This window comes from Formica exsecta, unplaced genomic scaffold (genome assembly GCF_003651465.1).
Source record: "Formica exsecta isolate Colony F162 unplaced genomic scaffold, ASM365146v1 scaffold1387, whole genome shotgun sequence".
Classification (NCBI taxonomy): Eukaryota; Metazoa; Arthropoda; class Insecta; order Hymenoptera; family Formicidae; genus Formica; species Formica exsecta.
In genome coordinates, this window is record NW_021848718.1 from 38,565 (window position 1) to 56,843 (window position 18,279).

General features: G+C 28.7%; 2 protein-coding genes and 2 pseudogenes across 3 annotated transcripts in view; 1 reads left to right on the forward strand and 3 right to left on the reverse strand.

Annotated features, from left to right (window-relative positions):
* Positions 1-1,685: 1,685 nt before the first annotated feature.
* LOC115246123 lies at positions 1,686-6,543 on the reverse strand (annotated as a pseudogene).
* A 1,926-nt stretch (positions 6,544-8,469) lies between these two features.
* LOC115246124 lies at positions 8,470-13,621 on the reverse strand (annotated as a pseudogene).
* A 1,539-nt stretch (positions 13,622-15,160) lies between these two features.
* LOC115246125 (COMM domain-containing protein 4) overlaps positions 15,161-18,279 on the forward strand; it is a 7,478-nt gene continuing 4,359 nt past the window's right edge. Inside the window, exon 1 of the mRNA XM_029824751.1 lies at positions 15,161-15,263. The gene's annotated coding sequence lies outside the window, so the exon portion shown is untranslated. The remainder of the gene's footprint in view (positions 15,264-18,279) is intronic.
* Positions 15,277-18,279, reverse strand: part of LOC115246121 (uncharacterized protein PF13_0277-like) — a 5,245-nt gene continuing 2,242 nt past the window's right edge. For both annotated transcript variants that reach the window (XM_029824750.1, XM_029824749.1), the window contains one exon: positions 15,277-18,090. In XM_029824750.1, the coding sequence (XP_029680610.1) occupies positions 16,278-18,090 (1,813 nt within the window). In that variant the 3' untranslated portion in view covers positions 15,277-16,277. The remainder of the gene's footprint in view (positions 18,091-18,279) is intronic.

Sequence of the window (18,279 nt, forward strand, 5' to 3'; positions counted from 1 at the left end):
AAAAAAAAGTAAAAAAAAATAAAAAAAATAAAATAAAATATGCCGAAAATGCTGCTTTTCGCTTTCCATATTTGAAAGGGTACCAACCAAAAACTACTGCGTAGAATCAATCGAACTTTTTCACAAGCAAGCCTTGCTATATCAGCTGTTAAAATATATAATGATTATACGGCTTAAGTGTGAAGTTGGCTGTGAAAAAATACAATTAAGTCCTCTGTTGGAAAAAACGAAATTACTTTCCGAACAACCTAATATATATATATTTTTTAAATGTTTGTTACATTTGGGATTAAGATACTTAAATATTAAGGAATACACATACTAGAAAGGAAAAAATAATATTTTATATATTTTAAGAAATCTTTAATTACTTAATTGTTTCTCGTACAAATAAGGACAATGTTTCTTCTCAAGGCTCTTTGATTTGAGAAATTTCATTTATCTTGTTAAAAGTTATATTATTACGTCAATCTATAATTTTCTTGAATTTGTAAAATTGTGAATAATTTTCTCGCTTTCGAAAAAGAAGAGAGAAAAAGAAGTTACTTCTATTCACCTCTGATATCTACTTCTGTTTCCTGCTTTTATTTTTGCTATCACCTTTTTTATTTCAGAAAGATTACGTTGTTCTCTTTGGTATTTTTGCTTTCTTTGATTCTCCAAAATATCTATATGTCTCTAGTTACATTTGAAACACCCAATATCATTTTATTACGTTTATCTTAATCATATATCCTCAGAAAATCGTATTCTTGCTTCTTGGTACTCACAGTTTATTGCAAAAAAAATCGCCCCTTAGATCTGCCTTTTTCTATGGTATCGCGTCCATTGGATAGAAGGAATGACATCATCTAACCGGAATCGTTTTAGCAGGATTGTTCGCTCAGCTCGTAAATAGATGGAAAGGGTAAAGAATACGACTGTGAAAATACTGAGGGATAGGTCAGTACAGATTGAAAGAAATAATAAAATCGAAGTAATCCTCGAAGTGTGCGTGTCTTCTTCGGATCAATATGCCGAAAAATCGTTTTTGCCTATCCCCGACAAAAGGAAAAAAGCCAGAAACCAAATGAAAAAAAAGAATTACCGCATAATCAAACTTCATTTTGGGGAATAGAATCTTTCAATCTCCATTAACGGAACAATTTTCGAAGTAACATCACTGTTCATTTAGAAAGAATTATTCTTGTTTCATTTTATACTAATGAATACAATCTCAACCAGAAATAGAATAAAAATATTTTATTATTAAAACATTCTCAACAGGAGGAAACGTAGTATCGTCATCAATAACTTCATGAGCAGTTATATTTTAAGTTTAAAATGTAAAATATTATTCAAGTATCATACATAATTAAATATTATTAGTATCTTGTACTCAGGATTTACAAAATTTTGCTAATATAAAACCGCTTACATTATAATATTAATTAATTCATATACATGTAATTGTAAAAATTTAGTATTAATTATATAATATTTATATGTACATAACTAATACTATATTAATGTATATATGCACACATATAAGTATGATATTTTATGTACATATTAATACTTATAAATAACACATTATTTTATCTATATTTATATTAATATATTAATTTTATTTTCTTAAATTAACAATAAGTAATTGCAATATTTATCATTTATATTTGAATAGACTACATTTGTTTGCTCTTTTGTAATTTAGATGCGGTATATACACGATTACGACAAAAACTAAATAATTTTTTAAATACGAAAAATACGACCATCAATATTATGATAAGATTAAAGAATAAGAATGCGTAGACATCGATTAGGTTCTGTTCCATCCAGCTTTGGAATCTAAGCGGAGATCCTAAACTTCCACGTGGATGGCGTGCGGCGTATTCGATCCACCAAATCGCCGAATCTAACGGCGGTACTGGTCGATCCCGACATTCACTTGATAATTGTTTCATATTTTTTGTATAACTGCATGAAGAATTTTTTATCATTAGTAACGTTATAAAAATTTCGCCGCATCTTAATTAAATGTAGAACAAAATATAATAAAACGCATTTAAATAAAAAAAATTAAATTCTAAACAAATATTGTAAGAAATTATTGTTATAATAACATTTTTTACTTATACTATATTATTATTTTATTTACTATACTTGTATTTACTTATATTTGCATTTTACTTTTACACTATGTTACTATATATCATATTAAATTATTTTTATATTTACTATTTGCATGATAATTATTGTATCAAGATATTGGAAAATTTATTAACAAAATATAAATATATAAAAAATAACATTACACACCATAGGGAAATATTCAAATATCATACCTTTCATTGTAAAGTATTTTTTCAAATGCATCTAATATGGACTCTGTAGATAAAGTATCAATGTTCAATCGTATAGCAACACCTTTATGTACTAATAATGCCACATTGAATTTCTGATCCGCAAAAAATGGCATTGCAACCATTGGCACACCTTTCCAAATGGCTTCATATGTACTGAGAAGACCACCGTGTGTCCAGATGGCTTTTACATTTTTGTGATCTGAATACAAATATATATTATAATAAGTTTTAACTCTTTCAAGTTATTATAATAAAGAAAGCCACAATCTGATATCAATGCAAACATTTTGTTAGTTGTAAATTATCCTTTATTAAATTAATATAATTTTGCAATAAGCATTGTGTCATTTGCAAATTATTTTCAAATAAAACATGTACTTATTATTATAAAAAAAATAATTTTATCGTAGAAATCTCAGAAGAAATATGATAACTTTTGATAAATTTAAACCAAGAAGTAATGATAGCGTATTCATTTAAAAAATAGGATGTTTTGATAATCAATTATAGAGAAGATCATACAACAAACAAAAAGAAAACCTTACTTAATTTACAAAATAATTACGTGCACATGTTCATGTCAATCTATCGCATTACTTTGTTAGAAAAATACAATGGTAATTTAAATAATAATTTAAGCCAATATGGTATTAAAACTAAGTTATTTCTATGATTATAAAACATATAATATCTAAAAACGCTAATTGTATAAATTAATGTTTAAATCACTAATAAAAATAAATTAATATTTAAATAGAATATTAAAAAAAAAATATATAAAAAATAATATCTAATTATAAGTAATAGTTGCAAACAAGAATATCGAATCGCGCATTTTTCGTATCTATTAGTGAATTTTAAAACATACTCAAAATTTCATTTTGGGGCATCCATTTCAGAATCATCGTATTATTCGGCATTTGAAATGGTAGTTCAATGTCTAACTTCCAAAGTACTCGTTGCTTGAGATTCGATAGAGCTAATGTGACAGCCTTAAGTTTATCTAGTCCGATAGATTTCCACTTTACATTTGTTCCCAACGATATTATAACAGCTCCGTTTTCTGCACCATCGAGAAATTCACGTATATTCTGCAATATATAACGGTAAAATAAAAATATTTCGACAATATATTATAATATGTACATGTTACATTATGTCAATCAATCACAAATACTTGAAAGAATGTGTATATTACTATTTACAAATAATAGCTGTACTTTCTATTTTAACTTATATTAATTCTTATTTGCAAATTACATATTGTGGAATAGTATATTGAATATCACACACATAAGAGATTGCTTACTTATACAATGATTAAAATGTTTAAAATAGTATGTAGTTTTTGTTTAAAATTGACAGTTGTTTATTATTGCTCAGTTATAGCTGACTATAAATGATTATTCATTAAAAATATCTTATTAATTTCGTGGACAATAATAAATAACTATCTACCATTTACCAAAAAATTTCGCTGTTAATAAGACTATTTTTCACAATGTTCTTGTATATACAATAAAAAAATATAAATAAAAATTGTATGTGTGTGCACAAATCAATGATAAGTTTTAAATCAAGATAAATTTCTGAAAAAGAGAATTTTTTTGCTATGTTTCATTGTTTTTGATAATATTTTCCTACTATTTTTACTAATTCTTAAATAGTGAAAATATTCACTCTTACATCGGGATATGTTACGGGTTCCTCGTCAGCAATTCGTTGCACGCTTTGAGCATGCAATCCTCCAATCTCTATGACGTTTGGCGGCAATGGAATCCCAGGTTCAAACGTAGAATAAGTATTGACTAATATGATGGAAATATTCTTTTCTATTTCACTTAACGCCCTAATCTTGTGACCTATGTATCGCTCAGTTATTTGTTGAGAAGTTGGCATGTAGTAATATTGTCGGACGAGATCGTCCACGATATAATAAAGAGCATTCAACGTTCTTTCCCATAGATTTATGGGTTTTGCAAGATCTTTATATGGGTAAGATCGAACAGTTGGATAATGGGGGCCTCCAATGTGATGCTTCAACCAGGGTGCAGAACCGAACGGAACATAGCCTACTACAGGCGGCTTGCCTTTAGCAACCTGAAAACAACTATCTGTACAGAATCCTGTAGACACATTCTCTCATGTTTATTAGAAAGATTTAATTATAGAAAAGTTTTATTTTAAAATATGGTTTACTTCAAATTATGAATAGCTAATAATAAAGATTTCTATATGTGAATTAAGTTAAAAGAAAATTTGTGACTTTCTGAAAAACGAAACCTCATTCTTCATTTAATTTGATTTTAATGTAATTTGCTTTTAAAATTAATTTGCTAAGATAGATATAATAAAAATTATAAAACTGTAAGAAGAGATATTAAATTGCCTTAAAGAAATAATGAATAAACATACTTTAAATTATAATGTAATCTCGTAATTGATACTGTTAGTAACTAAAATATATCAACATATTCTGTATATATAAATTATTAATTGTACATTTATATTATATTATTATTCTAATAATAGTGCAAAAATAGCAAATGATATTTACACACATTAATAGAATCTTTATATTTACCTCCCACAATCCATATAAGCATTCAGGTATCGTAATGTCTTGCACTATGACATCAAATTCGACCTTTTTGATCATTTCCAAAAGTTCCTTCGCTGCTTCAGTTTCTATTATTTTCTCAGATACATATGTCGCCCATTCATATATAAAGTATGTCATATAGAATACACTATACTGTTCCCATTCATTTGGTTTATAATCCTCGTCATCATGCATGTCTTTCATTATATCGTCGAAAACCTGAAAATAATAAATATTATAGTATACAGAAATAAAAAAAAGAGATGTGCTCATTTTAGATAAGGAAACATCATCTTAGATAAGGCCGGTTGCTTTAAATAATAAAATATATGATTGCTGCTTACATTTAATGTATGTTTAAATAGCATTTTCTTCTTCTTTTTTCTCTTCGTTAATAGATTTTCGTTTATTAGATATAGAGAAAAAAAAAGAATATTTTATATTTTACATTTTTATTCTTCTATATGTATACGTATATATGTATATTTAATCTTATTTTAATTTTTTTTAATTATACATCTTTTGTTTTCTTAAATCAAAATAACTATGTTATCTAATTTATAATTTACAATAATGAGTTAATTTTTCTGTATAAGTAAATAATCATATAAAAACTTTTTAATCAGTGATCTGTGAAATATCAGGATTGAAATGCTGATTATTATATAACAGCTTTAAGACAGAGTTAATTCTTCTGTTCTGATACTGAAGCAATGTATAGTGTAATGATATAACATAACGTGTGTATCATCACACATACACATATATATACAATTATTATGCAATAAATAGGCAGCATTCTTCTGTTGCACATATGCAGATAATGTAAAAATTATAAACTACTTATAAATTATGTAAATTATATAAAAACTAAACTATTTATTTTGTGCGCTAGAAATAATTGATTTATTTGAAATATTTTGAAATCTTATAATCAAGAGTCACGGCAGTGTCTCGCGCCAAGCCAAGATTGTGCGTAATAACACCCCGATATATACTTACCGCGTACGTTAGATTCTGTCCAAGTTTACCTTTGATTTTAGTTTCCTGGATGCTCACTGCGTGTACATGATGTCCTTTGCGGAGCAATCCTTTCGCCAGATTCATCGTCCATAGATGATGGCTAGGTGATGGAAGAGCTTCTATCAGTAAAATCGACAGCGAATTCGATACTGCTACAAATCCCATTAAAATACAATAAACAAACAAGGGTTTCGACATGATTAAAACAAAGTAACACGGAGATGCTTTTCTTGCTTGCTCTTGCAATCGACATTCGCGATTGACTGTTACTCAATCTACCAGTTGATTTAATTGATTGATTACCATTCTTTAACTGAAACAGGATTGAGTGGGGGGAATCGAGAATCAAGGTTAGTAGATGCTCCATCCAGCTGATCTAGTATCTAGATCTAGGGCCGCGTTCGAGAACATCACCCGTGTGCACACGAGCGTCATTCTATCTTTGTTCAATTTTCAGTAAATAACAAAGATAGAACGACGCTCGGTACACGTGGATAACATTCTCGACGCAGCCCAGCGAGAGAACTACCACAACCACACTACCACTTACCACTACCACTACCCTACCACCCAGAACCACACATAAGCGCTGACGGGTTTGCGCATAGGCGGGCAAAGTGGGGAGAGCGTGGCGCGTTACTCGGTACCGTATATATATGTAAATATGGTACGCTTGAGCCCAATTATAATTTCAATGTGATATAAAAAAAATCAAAATCGTTGTAATATATTTAAATTACACAGCTGAATATTTATGATTTACGAGATAATTAATAATAATAACATATTTTTATTAGAAATTGTTCATATTTGGAGAATTTTAGATTTTGTGAGCACTTTACTGGCAAAAAAGAAAAAAAAGCAATACGGCGATGTGAAAAGGGGTTTCTAGGGCGGAAATCTGTCCGAAACGGACGAATTTTCGTCCGATACATGGTCCGTAGTGGTAGATGGTGATCCATGGTAGTCTCTAGCTGGACGGAGTATGATATGTGGATCAGTCTATTGTAGAGAATAAAGCAAAAACTACAAAAAAATAGCTATTTTTATTAATATTAGTCTGCTTTTATTAATATTAGTCATTATCTCTCTCTTGTCTAATCATTTCAAACTAATCATAATAATAAAAATAATGATGGTGTACGAATGTTATCCATAACTAACTTTTTTGGAAGTCGTGATTAATCTTACAATTATCAAAACACAAATTTTCTTTTCTTAAATTAACAAATTAATAAACTAAATTAATTATGTACGACACTTATTAATATTATTATTTTAATACACACTTATTATTAATACATTCTTATTATTAATATTTGAATGGATTACATTTGTTTGCTTTTCTGCAATTTAGATGCGGTATATACACGATTACAACAAAAACTAAATAATTTTTTAAATACAAAAAATACGATCATCAATATTATGATAAGATTAAAGAATAAGAATGCGTAGACATCCCGGAAAATAATTATTAAGATATTAGCAAAATTTACTTTTAAAATGACACATATACTTATATAAATATGAAACAAAATAAAATTATTAACACCAGGATTCAAATATCATACCTTTCATTGTATAGTATCTTTTCAAACGCATCTAATACGGACTCTGTGGATAAAGTATTAACGTCCAACCGTACAGCAACATCTTTTTGTAGTAGTAATGCCATATTGTACCTCTGATCCGTAAAAAATGGCATTCCAATTATTGGCACACCATGCCAGATGGCTTCGTGTGTGCTGAGAAGACCACCGTGCGTCCAGATTGCCTTTACATTCTTGTGAGCTAAAGATAAATGTATATTATAATAAATTTTTATTTTCTCAATTATCATGAGATTAAAAAAATCGAATTCTTTATTAAGTTAATATAATTAACAATTGCAATGAGCACACTTTCTGACGCTTGCAAATTATTCTCAAATAAAAAATAAATATTTAGTATTATAATAAAAATTGATTTTATCATAGAGAAAGTTTCTAAGAGATATGATAATTTGATGAATTCGTTTAATGTACAAAGAACTAATGGCATCATATATATTTTGAAAATCATATTTTTTATCAAGCAATTACAGAAAGAACCGTGAAAAATTCCATACTAGAGAACTACAGAGAGGACAAGTTAATTCAAAAAATAATTATGTGCACATGATTGTATAAGTCTATTGTGCACTATTTTTCGTAGAAAAATACAAAAGTGATTTAAATAATAAAGAGCTATCAGTGTTCTCCATATTGAAAGCAAGTGGTTTTTGAAATTGTAAAACACATTCTACAAATGCTCTTTTTAAAAAAATGTTATCATCTAGAAACACTCTCAATTATCAAAACACAAATTTTCTTTTCTTAAATTAACAAATTAATAAACTAAATTAATTATGTACGACACTTATTAATATTATTATTTTAATACACACTTATTATTAATACATTCTTATTATTAATATTTGAATGGATTACATTTGTTTGCTTTTCTGCAATTTAGATGCGGTATATACACGATTACAACAAAAACTAAATAATTTTTTAAATACAAAAAATACGATCATCAATATTATGATAAGATTAAAGAATAAGAATGCGTAGACATCGATTAGGTTCTGTTCCATCCAGCTTTGGAATCTAAGCGGAGATCCTAAATTTCCACGTGGATGGCGGGCAGCGTATTCGATCCACCAAACTGCTAAATCTAATGGTGGCATTGGCCGATCCCGAAATTCATTTGATAATTGTTTCATATTTTTTGTATAACTGTACAAGAAATATTTTATCATTAGTAACATTATATAAATTGATGGCGCGTATTAATTAAATGCAGAATAAAATATGATAAAATACTAAAAATTATATATTATTTTAGACTGTTATTGTTATAATAATTTTTTTATACTTATACTCTATTATTTTAAATAATTATTTTTTTATATTTATATTCCGGAAAATAATTATTAAGATATTAGCAAAATTTACTTTTAAAATGACACATATACTTATATAAATATGAAACAAAATAAAATTATTAACACCAGGATTCAAATATCATACCTTTCATTGTATAGTATCTTTTCAAACGCATCTAATACGGACTCTGTGGATAAAGTATTAACGTCCAACCGTACAGCAACATCTTTTTGTAGTAGTAATGCCATATTGTACCTCTGATCCGTAAAAAATGGCATTCCAATTATTGGCACACCATGCCAGATGGCTTCGTGTGTGCTGAGAAGACCACCGTGCGTCCAGATTGCCTTTACATTCTTGTGAGCTAAAGATAAATGTATATTATAATAAATTTTTATTTTCTCTATTATCATGAGATTAAAAAAATCGAATTCTTTATTAAGTTAATATAATTAACAATTGCAATGAGCACACTTTCTGACGCTTGCAAATTATTCTCAAATAAAAAATAAATATTTAGTATTATAATAAAAATTGATTTTATCATAGAGAAAGTTTCTAAGAGATATGATAATTTGATGAATTCGTTTAATGTACAAAGAACTAATGGCATCATATATATTTTGAAAATCATATTTTTTATCAAGCAATTACAGAAAGAACCGTGAAAAATTCCATACTAGAGAACTACAGAGAGGACAAGTTAATTCAAAAAATAATTATGTGCACATGATTGTATAAGTCTATTGTGCACTATTTTTCGTAGAAAAATACAAAAGTGATTTAAATAATAAAGAGCTATCAGTGTTCTCCATATTGAAAGCAAGTGGTTTTTGAAATTGTAAAACACATTCTACAAATGCTCTTTTTAAAAAAATGTTATCATCTAGAAACACTCTCATAGGATTTTATAAATTAATACTCCAATCACTAACAAAAACAAATCAAAATTTAAAAATATAGACATTTAGACAAATATATATATAAAATAATAGCTAATTATAAATAATAGTTATAAACAAGAATATTGAATCTCGTATTTTTTGTATCTTCTAATATTCTAATAAATTGTAAAACATACTCAAAATTTTATTTTGGGGCATCCACTTCACAATCATTATATTACTCGGCAGTTGAGATGGCAGTTCAACATCTAGCTTCCAAAGTGCTCGTTGTTTGAGTTTCGATAGAGCCTGTATGACAGCCTTAAGTTTATCTAATCCGATAGATTTCCAGTTCACATTTGTTCCCAACGATATTACAATAGCTCCGTTATCTGCTCCATCAAGAAATTCGCGTATGTTCTGCAAGATGTATAACGATAAAATGACAACATTTCGATGATATACAAAATATGCATTCACTTACGTCAATTCATTTATATCAATCAGTCATAAATACAAAATAAATTATATTTAAGCAAAAAGGCTAACAGCTTCCATTATGAATTTTATGAATCTAGTTAAAAGACTTTACGTGACTTTCCTATGATTTTGTGATATGACTGTTAAAATAAATAATTATGAATAAATATATTGACATTTATGAATTCAGTGGAATAATAGCAGTGCTCTTTAACTTATTGATTAATTCATGATTAAATGATAAAAATTTTTTAAATGGTATGTAATGTGCTTGTATGTAATGTGTTTATTATTGCTTTATCCAATTATAAATGATTAAACGTTTAAAAGATTTGGTTAATTCTGGGCAGTAATAAACGACTATTTACTCTCTCTCTCTATTTACCAAAAATACTATCGCTATTAATAATAATTTTTTTTCAAAATATTCTGTATATGCAATACAAAAATATACATCAAAATTTTATATATATGCATAGATCAATGATAAATTTTAATTCAAGATAAAATTTTGATCAGTTTTATTTCTTTAGGATATTCAATTTTGATAGTATTTTGTTATTTTTTACTAGTTCTTAAATAATGAAAATATTCACTCTTACATCGGGATATGTTTCGATTTCCTCGTCAGCAGTTCGTATTTCGTCGATTTGAGCATTCAATCCCCCAATCTCTATGGCGTTTGGTGGCAATGGGATCCCAGGTTCAAATGTAGAATAAGTATTGATTAATAAGATAGAAATATTTTTTTCTAGCTCATGTAACGGCTTGATTTTGTGTCCTATGTATTTTTCAGCAATTTGTTGAGAGATTGGCATATAGTAATATTGTCGAAGCAGATCATCCACGATGTAATAAAGAGTATTCCACGTTTTCTGCCACAGACCTTTGGGTCTCGCATAAGTTGCAGATACATAAGATCGGACAGTCGGATAATTGGTACCACCGATGTAATGCTTGAGCCAAGGTGCAGGACCGTATGGAATAAAGCCTACTATAGGCGGTTTGCCTTTAGCAACCTAAAAACTATCTAGTATGTAGAGTGATACTTTTTCTCGTGTTTATGAATCATATAGAAAAGCCTAATTCTGTCTCTAAAAGAAATATGGTATCTATTTTAATATCAATTTATTCTCAAATTGTAAGTAGTATATCAATGTAATCTGTATATATATTATTATTATTATTATTATTATTATTATTATTATTATTAATTGAGAAATTATATTTAATCATATTTATCTAATTTAAATCACAGTTTATATACAATATACACACATTAGATTGTTTATTCTTACCTCCCACAATCCGTATAAACATTGATATACAGTAACATCAATTACTATAACATCAAATTCAACGTTTTTTATCATTTCCAAAAGTTCCTTCGCTTCTTTAATTGCTATCGTTTTTTCACAAAAAGATATTCCCCAATTATATAAAAAGTATATTCCTTCAATTACACCCAATTTTTCCCATTCATTTGGATCATAATCCTTAGATTCGGCCAATTCTTTCATTATATCACCAAAAACCTGAAAATCATAAATATTCTTTATTACATAAGATGAAAAGCAGCACGTGTGATCTCAGGAAACAATAATTATGTAAAGCCGCATGGTTGCTGTATTAATTTGACGTTTAAATAATATCTAAATAATAGTGGAGCAAAATGAATATGTAATGCGTAATGATGTTACTTGCTGAAAATAATAGCTTTATCTAGAATATATTCAGACTAGCTTTAAGCCCACGCTACCCGCGGAAGTACATTTTTTTTTTTTTTTTTTGCAAGAGAGGGAAAAATACGTTATATACACCCCGCCACCAGGTGTGGCGGGGTAGTGTGGGATCCTCACTCACTAATAACCCTCTCTATACACGACTGCCTCAGGTCAAAACTGACAATCTTGTTCCTTTTTGCGACATAGCAATCTAAAGGCCAGTTTAACATTATATAGTTTAGTGTCTATGTGTGTCAGTCTGTATTATGAATAAAAATTTATACCCTTTTCAAATAAAAGAACCCCATTATTTACCCGCTATTTAGAATATATTATTTTTTTAAGGCTGAAGTATCCACCGCTGACCTGCCATTGTTGGCTCTCATACAATTTTATAACTCATCAATTTACAAAACCTCTCGGTATACGACATTTGTCGTAAAAGATTTAGGATCTCCCTCAATAAGATGTCCTTGATTGCTGAGCTTATCAATCTTAACTTTGACACTTCCCCTTTTGGTTGCTCTAGAGAATGATACATAGAGTTGTCCATGAGCAAATACGGGATGTGGCAGATAAATTCCAACTTTTTGTAAAGTTTGTCCCTGAGATTTATTAATTGTCATAGCAAATGACACTCGAATAGGAAACTGTCTCCGTTTGAGCCTGAACGGAAGTTTCGAGTCGTTTGAAAAGAAATCGATCCTTGGGAGGAAGATAATCTGACCTCGAGCAGGACCAATCAATAATGACCGGTTATCTAACACCCGTGCACGAACCGAGCTCGTGATTTTTGATGCCGCGCGGACGACGCGTTATCGTTGATACGATACAGGCAATGACACTCTCATTCTACAATCATATAACTTCTATGTGGATGATTTCTATAGTTTGGCGGATGCTATGTGCCATAAAAAGTTCATAATGTGCGATTCGATCGCCATAAACCTCACATTCGAATCCAAACTTCTTATTTTCTCATAAATAACTTTATTTCGAAAAAATTACTATCTGGAATATACAAAATATAAAGACCATTTGTGAAGTGGCAACAGTAATATGACATGATGCAATGCGATGCGAAACGGGTACGGTTTCCCAAAATAACTATAACTACAAAATTTTTGGAAGTCTGCGACAAAGGCAAAAAAAATATCTAGAATATATCAAAACGTATAATAGAATATAAAAATCGTAGCCATCCCCGAAAAATTAGCAAAATTTTGGTACCGATTTCGAGAAAATCGGTCCATAAATGTAGAAGTAGTTCGCGGTCAGACAGACAGACGTCAGCTATATATATATATATATATAGATTTCTTGTAATATATACTTACAGCGTACGTCATATTCTGCGCGAGTTTACCCTTGATATTGGGTTCATGGATGCTCACTATGTGTACGTGATGACCATTGCGGAGTAATCCTTTCAATAGACTTATCGTCCAAATATGATGACTACTTGATGCTACGGGCTGTATCAGTAAAATCGACAACGAATTTGACATTGTCGCGAGTCCCATTAAAGTACAATAAAAAACCAAGTTTTTTAACATGGTTAATAAAGTAGTGCGAATATCTCTTGCTTCACTTGCTTGCTATCGTAGTCGGGTTTCACGTTCGACTATACTTATCCAATCAAGTATTTGCGCAATTGCTACTGCACTTCTCTCTCTTTCTCTCTCTCTCTCTCATTCGTTTGCAGAGATTACTTTGATACTTTTTATTTGAAATTGTTAACCCATATATTAGTGATAACATCTGCAAACTTTTAAGATAGATCTCCAAGAATTTTACTTATTTTTCTGATCTAAATTGAATATTATAGTTAAATATAATAAAGATTTAATACATAAAAAATATTATTAACAATATTATCTATAATAATATCCATAATTAAATATAAAAATGTATGATTAAGACAATCTTATTTTTTAAACTATTTTATTATAATATCTTATTTTTTAAACTACTACAGCATATAAATATGTTATCTAATCTATTGATATATGTTATAAGCTTAGTTATATCATCAAAGTTAATCAATTAAATACGATAATGATTTAACATGATGATATAGCACAAATACGCTATCAGTATTTAAGCGCAATCTTTCTTGAGATAATTCCCAGACAGCACAAGGATGTCCTTAGGACGTCCAAAGGGCATCCAGGACATACATGTAGGATATCCATCAATTAAATACGATAATGATTTAACATGATGATATAGCAAAAAATACGCTATCAGTATTTAAGCGCAATCTTTCTTGAGATAATTTATTAACTACACACATTCAAAAAGTTGTGTAAAAAATCAATCATATTACATATATCTAACAAAGTATATAATATCGTATCATTTGATATATTGCTGCTGAGATTAAATGAAGACTATTGACATAACACTCTTTATCATGAGCGGTAATATAATAATTATATTTAATGCGCACCGAAAATAACATACAAAGGGTTAATGACACATACCTTTTAAATGTTAGTTATGTGCGTGACACGTGTATTTTTGTAATTATTACGTAATATTATAATAATAAAATTTACGTAATATTCTTATGTTTACAAATGGGATTTTTTTTTCGTAAAACATTTGCGTTTAATTCAGTGTAATAAAAAATTAATATTCGCAACAGAAATTTTATACACTCTATTAGTTAGAATTAATTATATAAATGATCGTTGAACAATACTTTATTTACGAATTAAGTCAGAGTAAATTTATCAGTACATTTAAAGAAAAAGAATTATTTACTATTAATTAATTATTAATATAACAATAGATCGCTATAATATATATGTACATATATAGTATTCCTCTTTGAGAAACCAAAAAGAGCTGATATGTTTTTATAACTAAAACAGTAAATATTAAATATTACACATGCAAATTATTTAATTATTAATCATGGTTTCTTTTTTTCTCTTTATCAAATTTAGTATATGTATATAAAATTATTCCAATATTGCGTGAAAATAATGAAATATGTTTCATTATACACGAGAGTCGTGTTCCCGATCCGTAATTTATAGATGTAGCATGGACACCCACCAAATGATGATTTTACCAACAATGTTGAAAAATAGTTGTGGCTACGTAATTATATGTGGTCTCTAAAACGGATGTAGATAGCAGTACTAAACGAAACTTGGCAGGACTGTGAAAGATGTCAGGTTTCTAATTTATCGACTTGATAGAAATGTCACAATCCTAACCTCCTTGGTTTACGCAAATGTCAACCAGTGTTAATTTTTGCGAACATCAATATCAATCAGGTAACTCTATTCTTGTTTTTTATGTTTTCTTATAAATAATCGTTATTGTGACACACGTACATAGAATGTTTGTCGAAAAATAAAGTATTCTTTACAATACTTATAAAGTAACGGAATGCTTTTTAGTAATTGATGTGCTTTGTAGGTTATATTCTACGATAATAATAAAGAAAATATAGAAAAAAATAATATGATTTTTTAATATATAAAATAAGAATATTTTACATAAATACATAACATAAAAATATATGTAGTGAAGTATTACATATTTACCTGCAATTTAATATTTTTGCTTTCTCTAAGTAGTATATTATTGTTTATAAATATTCGAGAGATATGCAACTGTCAGTTCTGTAATTTATTATTGCAGAAATAATAGTATAAATCTATAGATACATTAATTACAAGTCAAAAAATCGAAATATACATACACACAAGATATTACAAAAGCCTCTTTAATCTTTAACTTATCTTTTCATAGATATGAAATAAATTACATATTAGAATTACATACTAGTTAACTTTTAATATTTATATATTCATTTTTATTCTCTTAATACATCGCAATTGAAAATCATTTCCTTCTCGTTATACACTATTTTGTCTATTTTTTTCCAATTTGGCGATATATATAATATATATGATAAATATATCACAAATCCAATTTATAAACGAATGAATAAGTTATATATGAGCATGAATTTAATTGCGTATTAAATGCGTACATAGATTTTTCTGAACTTCACATCTATTTCTTAAGTTTTGCATTTTGAAAGCTCTAAGATTACATAGGCAATTTCTTTTCGATAATTTTATTTTTATTATTAAGAAACATGTCTTATAATTCATAGTGCTTTAATATACATATGCCATTTGGAAAATAATGCGCAGATTGCCATATCAAATCAAGTACCTAGGGAGCTATAATGAGAAATATTTGCAATGTGCTTCCTTTTTTTATCGAGCGTTATCGGAGTCAGAAATTATGTTTTCATTTAACGTGTCTTTTAAGATCTACTGTTCTCCATCTGTTTTTAATGAGGCGTTCTTCTGATTTTGCATTTTGGTTAAAAATTTATCTATCCGTTTTCCTCTGATTGCATAGTATGGATCATATGCTGTCAAAATTTCGTCAAGGAAACCGCGTTGATTTCTTGGCGATCGCTTGTTCGATAAGCGATTCGCATTAATATTGCAGTTATTACAACTGGACATTAATAACATTCTCAGGAAAGATTTCGCTAATGGGAAACTCGTCACTTCAATACGATTCGCGTCGTCCACGTTTCGTGATTGCGACATCGAATAGATACCGTTCTCGAATTCGTGCAATGCTTTTTTACCTCGGGAAATAACGTAAGGCTGAAGTAGCGATAAGTCCTCCAGAATATCGCTATGCTTGTTTCTTCGCTCTAAAGACATTGAGTCTTGAAGTTCTCTCTCGATATCCTTTAACCATTGATCCTGGAGCTGCGGTTCAGTCTCGCAGATCTCGCAAGCACTACGCTTTTTTCGATGATTGAAATAATTTTTTATTCTTGAACTTTCCGAATCAGACTTGTTTGTTAATTGCGAATCTGCTACTTCGATGTCATTCTTATCAATTTCTGGCTCATTCTTCTTATTTCTTGGTTCCTCCTCGCTTTCCAATTTTTCACGATGTGCATAATATTGAATTTTCCATGGTCTTTCGATGGGTTTGTTATGATCTATATCTTTTTTATTTAAGCTCTCTGTTCTGTTGTTAAGCTGATTTTTCATGCTAACTAAAATAAAAGTATCATCGTTGTACATATCTAAATCATTTAGCTTTTCGTTATAAGTTTTATTCTTCATCTGCTCGTACACATCTATTTCATTTTTTTTAACATTTTTCTCGAAACTCGTGTCGATTTTCTGAGTCTTATATTTTTTACGAATTTCGGAGAAATCTTTATTTTTCTGTAGTACTGATCTTTTATTTCTCTTATTCATGTTAGTAGCAAAAAAACTCTCCCGATTATTAAATTTTTTATCTTGACTAATTTTCGCGATTTTGCTGTTGTTTTCAATATGATTGAACATATCTTCGCGCTGTATGTTCTGCTTTTGTTCAACAAAATTTATAATTTTTTCATCATTAGCAGAGGTTTGATCTTGCTTTATAAACTTGAATTTATATGGTAATCTTTCCATCACATTTTTTATCTTATCTTTTTGATATTTTTTAATAAAGATATTATGAACAAAACTTGTAGAATCTTTCTCACTCTGTCTATTTTTAGAGATTTTGTCAATTTTGTAAGATTTTTCATCTTGACTTTTTGTTATTGTAACATTATTTAAATCTGTATCTTGGACAAAATTATAATAATTTATTTCTTTTTTCTGATCTTCCTGATTGTCAGTGATTGTATTATTATGAGATTTCTCATTCATTACGACAGATCTCCTGACTCGCCTTTTCATTGACGATCTTTTGCTTCTGCTTGGATATTCGTAATCTTCAACCGTCTTTTTCATTTGTTCTGTATCCTTTCTAAAAATTTTTTTTCCTCGTGACAATATGTAAGGATCGGCATTATTTAGACGCTCGTATGAACCATCCACGTTAGGATAGATATTAATCCATCTTGGCTCGTCCACATAAAACGGTTGTTGAATCTGCCAATTTTGATTCTGCTTACGATGGTTCTTTATTCTCGAGCAATCCTTTTGCGAATTGTCATTAACGTTTTCCCCTTCTTGAATGTCGATGGAAATCAAGACTGTCGGTTTGGCACTATCAAGTTTCGGCTTATCGGAAGATAATAGTTCAACTTGCGGAAGCAGCGCCAAATCAGACGGCCTACAACGAAATTATCTTTTATTTGTTTATTCGTTTCAATTTTATTATATATATTTTTTGTTCAATTGCATTGACAATTGTTCAAATCAATTTTGGATTAATCTTTCCAAAATTTTAATCGTATTTTTTAATGTTGGTAAAGAATTTTAAATTAGAGATTTATTGTGTAGGTATATATAAAATAGAATT